This window comes from Anabas testudineus, chromosome 12 (assembly GCF_900324465.2).
Source record: "Anabas testudineus chromosome 12, fAnaTes1.2, whole genome shotgun sequence".
NCBI lineage: Eukaryota > Metazoa > Chordata > Actinopteri > Anabantiformes > Anabantidae > Anabas > Anabas testudineus.
This window is the reverse complement of record NC_046621.1, coordinates 1,676,542-1,683,581: the sequence shown is the minus strand read 5'-3', so window position 1 is coordinate 1,683,581 and position 7,040 is coordinate 1,676,542. Positions and strand designations below refer to the sequence as shown.

General features: G+C 43.5%; 1 protein-coding gene across 1 annotated transcript; it reads left to right on the top strand.

The window, feature by feature from the left end:
- The first annotated feature begins 796 nt into the window (after positions 1–796).
- Positions 797–6,961, top strand: pla2g3 (phospholipase A2 group III). Its single transcript, XM_026353990.1, has 7 exons — positions 797–1,432; positions 2,573–2,705; positions 2,805–2,939; positions 3,237–3,811; positions 4,368–4,497; positions 4,930–5,040; positions 5,368–6,961. Exons 1-7 carry the CDS (start codon positions 901–903, stop codon positions 5,615–5,617), a joined length of 1,866 nt encoding a protein of 621 aa, XP_026209775.1. The 5' UTR covers positions 797–900; the 3' UTR covers positions 5,618–6,961.
- The last annotated feature ends 79 nt before the right edge of the window (positions 6,962–7,040 follow it).

Sequence of the window (7,040 nt, the reverse complement as noted above, 5' to 3'; positions counted from 1 at the left end):
CAGCTGCTCTGACGTTTGCGCCTGAATTTCAAAGACGTGATCGTGCATTTTTCATCAGCTGAGAAGTCGCAGCTGAAGATAAATCAGAAGATAAGTGGGACAAACATTTACATCTGACAGAAGAAAACAGTCAATAGATCTGATCTCATTTAACCCAAAGACCTCTGAACTGCAGCACAGATAAACACATTATCAACTTGTTACTGTTAAATGATGCCTTGTGCAGTGTTTCAGGATTGTGCTTGGAAAACCCGTTTGGTTACAGGACTGATGAGGAAAATACAGAAAATAAACTTTAAGGTTTAAGGACTGTGAGGAGCTGAAGGTGGCCCGGTGTCAGCTCACGTTGGTCCATTTGCTGTGTCACTGTCACTGTAGTTTGTTTTTTAGCTTCCCGCTCCGTTGGATTTTCAGCCGACTCATCTGGTTGAGTCTGGACTCTGTGGGGACCAATCCATGTGTGAAAATGATGGGTCACGTTCCCTGAACCACTCTCTCACTAATTGAGCCCAATGAATCCTGGCATTGTCATGTTGGAACAGGTCTGTGGCTTCCAGTAATCATCCATGCAGTATGGAGTGTCTGGGACCATTCAATATATAGTATTAGCAGCCTTTGGTGTGTGTGTGATGATCAATATCAGGATGTGGGAGGGAGACAGAGATGTTATATGAACACACTGACTGGTCACATGACTCAGGCTGGTTTGGATGCAGCGTTTATTTTAGGACATCAGGTACACCCCCCCGCACGCCTCCTCCCTCTCTCATTTAAAAACGGGACCAGGAGTCTGTGACTTTGTGCTAAACTGCTCACTGCTGAAGTGTTAAAGCAATAAATATTTGTTTTCCCTTCAGGGTCTGAGTCTTTTCCATCCAGCCGTCGTCAGCTCTGCGCGCCATGACGCACACAGCTCTTCTCCTTTTCACGTCACTCCTGTTGTGGGCGCCTGCACAAGCCGCCATCCTCTGCACCTGGACTAAAGTTTTACCTCATGGGGAGTTGCACTATAATTTTCTGCGGCAGGACTCTTCCTCTCTGCGGCTGTACCACAGCGTGTGGTCCGAGGAGCGCGCTCCGCTCAGCTGCTCTTGGAGCGACGACGCAGCGCTCATCCAGAACTATTTGTCTCTGTGCCGGGAGCGCGCGCACGAGTTCTCCGAGCGTCCTGATGGAAATTTAAATGTGAACTTATTGTTGGAGGCAGAAGATCAGTGCGTGTCTCTGGCTTCTCAAGCAGTGGCCTGGCACGGAGAGAGGACAGGAAAGAGGCCGGTGAGGAGTGCTGGTGGTCTCCCTGCTGCTACAAGTATTCAAGGTCAAGATGAAAGGTCAGAGGTCAGGAGCCATCAGCGTGTGAAGCGCGGTTTTATTGTACCTGGGACTCTGTGGTGCGGCTCTGGGAACAAAGCGCCATCCTATGATGATTTAGGTAGGCTGGATCCAGATCTCACAGTAAAAGGACACGAGTGTTTCCTGTGTGTGTGTTTAGATTCAGAGTTTGGATTTGTAGAACGTTGAGTTGAGGATTTAAAGAACATAGAAGCAGATTTATCAGAACACGTCTCATGCTGTAGGTTGGATACCACGTTACCACATGTCCTATAACACAAGCTTTAGTAATTTAAAACAAAAAGGACGAGATGGGGTTCAGTGTTTTGACCAAGGTCACCTCTACATTGTTGCGGTGGGGGGTGGGGGGGGGGGGGGGGGGATCACACTGGCCCCCTGGAGCCAGTGCACCACCCTTTCTAACTCCCATGTTCCCAGTTTATAATCCAGGATTCTTGTTGTTTCCTGTTTCCTGTGAGTCTCTGTTAAGAAGAGTTGGTTCACTTTTCTTTAGTTATTTTATTAATTTCTGTTTTGACTGAAACAGAAACAGAAAAACGGAGATGAAGTAAAAATGCTGCATATTTGGAAAAAGACAAGTAGGTCACAGAGCAGAATCCAGGTCAGTCAGTTCATATAGCTGTGTATTTATACACTGAAGCTCAAAATGGATCTAAAATACCACAAATAGGACATTTTATCTCCTGAGGCATGAAACAGAAAAGAGAAAACCGAGCAGCAGACGAGGGATTACAGATGATTCAGGAAAACTTAAAGGGTCATTTCGTTTTGTATTATCACTCTGACGAGAGACAGATAATGTTTATCATCATCCACAACACGCTGACAGACAGAAAGAAGCCACCGTCCAACTCGTGATAAATATCGTCTATGATAATATCTTCACTGTTGTTATTATCAAGTCTGTCACTCAGAGTGAGTCCACATAATCCCAGTGTCACTGCACAGTAGGATACTGAAACACTGACAGTACATGAAGTATAGTGTAGATGTACATGGTCACAGTTCAAGTTAAACCACTGCTGCATAAATCTCTTTAACTCCTTGATTAAATAATGTCTTTTCACCGTTTGCTTCACTTGTTCCTGACGATTGAATGCACAGCACCGTAGATAAACCTGGTTTGAGTTTTTTGCTGGTAGATTTCATGAGGCTGGGATCAAACCGTGATCAGGTCGTGGTCATACTCACTCTGTGCCTCTCGCCTGATCTCTCACAGGGGTTTTTGGGGACACAGACAGCTGCTGCCGGGAACACGACCAGTGCAAACACACCATCCTGTCCTTTCACTCGGAGTTCGGAGTCTTCAACACCAACATATTCACCATGTCTCACTGTGAATGTGACAACAAGTAAGATTTAGCTGCGACCAGCTGCCATCCACCTTCTATCAAAGTGTTGTCTCTGTTTATTTTGTTTTTTTTCTAATTCAAAAATTCTGCATGTTCCAGGTTTCGCAGCTGTCTAATGCAAGCGAACGACAGCATCTCTCACGTGGTGGGATACACGTTCTTCAACCTGCTGAAGATGCACTGCTTTGAGTTCAGCCACCGACTCCAGTGCACACAGAGAAACTGGTTTGGAATGTGAGTAAACGTCCGATCGGATCCAACTTTATTTATAAAGCACCTCAGAACGATTCCCAATGTTTGACAAACATTCAACATCATGAATGAAATGATTTTTATAAATGCTGCATGAAAATGAAAACAATTAGCTTAGCTTAGCTTAGCTCAGTAGAAAGACTGGCGACATATTTACCATCATGTTATGTTGACATCAACATGTTCATGTGTCGTTTGTTATTTTCTATCTATTAGATCATTTTTTATTTATTATTTAAATGTGGATTTGATCATTTCTCCCTCTGCTGTGACTGACAGGTGTAAGGAGACTCAAATGTCTCTGTACGCGGAGGTTCATCCACCCACGCTGTTTGAGTATACCAGCTCCACAGAGGTCAGCATGAACAGCACCAGCTACTTCATCAACACCACCACACCTGCACAGCTCCAGGGTAGCAGCACGTCAGACCCACAGTTCTTCTCCATCACCGAGGCTGCATCCACAGTCCCTACACCTTCAACCAGTTTATCCTCCACCTTCATCGCTGCTGATGCATCCACAGTCCCTACACCTTCAACCAATTTATCCTCCACCTTCATCACCGAGGCTGCACCCACAGTCCTTACACCTTCAACCAGTTTATCCTCCACCTTCATCGCTGCTGATGCATCCACAGTCCCTACACCTTCAACCAGTTTATCCTCCACCTTCATCGCTGCTGCTGCATCCACTGTCCCTACACCTTCAACCAGTTTGCCCTCTGCACCTCCTGCATCCATCACTCCAGTGACCAACGTCAGCACCTCCATGGTCACCAGCACATCAGAGAGGACCACAGACACTTTATCCACCAAAATCCAAACTGCGACAGCGCTGGACTCTGATCTCACAGGTATTAAATATCACCAGAGGAACCAGTTTAACAATCACAATGAAGTGACCAGTAACTGTTCTGAGTTATGGAGATAAAATACAAAAATACATCAATTAAAAATATAGACAACAATTTTAATTCAGAATTTTTACTTCTCATCTCAAATTAATTTGACTTTGTTATTATTAGTAGTAAATTAAGTTTATTTCCAACTGGTAGAAATAAGCTTCCATGTAATTTAATGGTTCCACCTAAGAAGTTAAACTCAGGACTCACACAGATTCTGTCCTCTCTGAACTTTGGTGTTTAGTTTGGCAGACAGGTTCACAGTTGTTCAAATGATAGACGGTGGTTTGAAGTTCAGCTTATTTCATTTTAACATTCTACTTTTTTTATTGCCACTAACTGAAGGATCAATTTGTGAAGAGAAGATTTTTGTTGTTGTTGTTTTAAAAGTTGTTCTCTTCTTTAATCTCTACGTGAATTAAACTTAATAAGAACTGAACATGTTGCATTTCTGCCCATCATAGCTGAGTGATGACTGATCGTTTCCACTGATGCTTCCCCTCTGCAGAGAAGCTGCTGTCGTGTGACATCTTCAAGGATCTTGACGAGTGCAGGAACAAGATCCTTCCACTGGAGAACAGATATGGCCTCCACAACCCAGAGCCGAGGACGCTGTATCACTGCAACTGCACCACCAGGTAATCATACCGAGAGGTTTTTATACCAAATTTTATTCACTAAGGGTTTTTTTGTGGGTTGCATCACGACATGTATTTAACCTGCAGGGTAAATATTTGCGGTGAGCATATACAGACACTGTGATAATGGTGCACTCACCTTTATGTGTGTGTGCTCACAGTAAGACGAGGCAGACATGGTGTGATGTTTTGTGACAGAGAACTAGGCCACATGCAGCGTGCACTTCTATCCAGAGTCACGCTGTTACATAAGATGTAGCTGTTCTCTGAATCTGCACAGAGAAGCTTTTACGTCCTTGGACATTATCATAATCTCATGTTTGTGCACACACAGCCTGATGCTCTTTTTGCTTTAGGGGTTGTTCATCTGCTTTATTTGTTTTGGAGCTTTTGGCATCTCTGTTGGTCTCTGACGTTCCTGTGTCCTTCTAGATTATTCCAGACCTTGGCTGAGCCGAGACGACTGACCGAAGTGCACGCTCTTTTACTGGAACATGTGTCCCAGTCCTGCTTTCTGACACGGGACTGCACAGCAGGCAACACGTTAGTATACAGACAAAGACGAGTAGACAGTTAAGCTCAGTGTAGGGATCTGAGGACTCGTAGAATGAAATCAATAGTTTTATAAAAAGTTTGATGTTTCTATGAACAAGTTAAGTCACTGTAATACTTTCTAAGGCAGTAATTAGTTAATTAGTTAAGTGTGTTACTCTTGCAAAGAGCGACACTGATCTGAGCAACTGACACACAAAGTGAAGTACAAGTACCTCAAACTCGTACTTAAATACAATTCTTGACTTGAAGAACTGTAAATTTTTATATATATAAAAGTTAATATAACAAAACTATCATTTGTTTTTCGTTCGACAGCTGCACAGCAGTTCTGGTGAAGGCAGAGTTTCCCTATGTGATGCACAGGAGCGGTGCAGAGGTGGAGGAGCAGCGCCACCTACAGGCAGTAAAACTGAAGGTCAGGAGACCAAACAGCAGCAGAGCTAAGAGAAAAGATCGAGTTGTGAGGCTCCACAAACTGTGTTTCAGGATGACCAGGCGTAAAATGAACAAGACCAGGAAACAAAATGCACAACGGCAAACTGCGGCAGGACGAGAGCCGGTCTGAACTTCCCAAAGTTCCACATTAAATAAATGAGACATCGTGAAGTTAATAAGAAGCACAGACAAAATGTACGTTTAACTACAAAACTCTGATTCATATTGATCCAATTCGTCGTCTCGTGACATCATGGTGATTTAAAACGGACGGAGCTGTTATTTATTTAATGATGAACACTTTGGGTCCCTGTGACACTTGTTAGTATTATGTATTTATACATCTGAGATGTTCTAGGATAAAACATTTGCTGAAATATAACTGAGCTCTAAGTCGTAGCAGGAGAAGCACACGTGGGACTCATATTAATAACGTCTGCATCACACTCAGGTTTGCAGGAGTCCTGCTCTTCTGCATGTAATCAGACACTTGATCCCACTGAGCCGACATTAAAGTCATAGTTACACCACTGTTGTCCTGCTACAGCAGATCATGAATAATATCTGGTGTGTTTGATACCACTAAACCCAAGTTTCCACTGATCCCCCCCCCCCGTGCCACTTGGGTCTCTCCTCATGTTCTTTAATGTGGGGGTGTTTGAGGGTTTTAAAACATTCAGTTTCAGTATTACTGTATCCTGACAATGTGATGACACATTTAAACAGCACTTAGACGATGAACTGAACATATTTTAATGTACAGCATGGTCCCACTCTCCTAAGGGGGGGTGTGGTTGGACTCCTGACCTCGACGTCTGTAGCTGCTGTCCTGTTTCCTACAGTCGCTGAGGTCTCAGCACTTATTGTACTTGTATATATTTGTACCGTATTGTATGGATGTAAATATGTTGTTAGTATAGAAACGTGTGGGTGACAGTTCAATCTAAAGAAAACGGAGATGGTTTGACTCACGACAAAGAAGAAAACATGTTTTATAGAGTTTTTGAACTGAACTCTCTAATGTTCATGTTTAGAGGATGATTTGATTTGAGGATGAACTTTAAAGACGCACACCCCTGATCACAGGACGTCCCACAATTCATACTTTAACCACAGAGTCTGAGGAGCTCTCTGCAGAGAGGAACAGATCAGGACCAAGGTTTCAAACCATTTCTGTCTCGTGGCCTCGATAAACTTATTAAAATAAACTCTTCCTACATTCACACAACATCACTGTCAGAGAAACAATTAACCAGACCAAAACCTGAGAGGCACAAACTGGGGTCACCTACAGCCAGCAGCAGTTCATGGGGTCAGGCTAGCAGTTTCCCTCTGCTTCCAGTCTTTATGCTAAGCTAAGCTAACCAGTCACAGTGAAGTGTCTTTGCACGTTATGTTCAACTATTTATTTCAAATGTGAAAGTTCAGAGTATAAAGGATATAAGTCACATGTTCATTTAATTTATTGTTGTAATAAAACTTGAAGCCGATCAGCCTCCTCTTGTCTGTGCCCCCCCCCCCCGAACAGCTGTAATGAATCGGTCAGGTAACTC

Coding starts and splice junctions, on each gene's coding strand:
- pla2g3 (XM_026353990.1), top strand. CDS start 901: ATGACGCACACAGCTCTTCTCCTTTTCACGTCACTCCTGTTGTGGGCG. Junction 1,433..2,572: donor GCCATCCTATGATGATTTAG/GTAGGCTGGATC, acceptor GATCTCTCACAG/GGGTTTTTGGGGACACAGAC. Junction 3,812..4,367: donor GCTGGACTCTGATCTCACAG/GTATTAAATATC, acceptor TCCCCTCTGCAG/AGAAGCTGCTGTCGTGTGAC.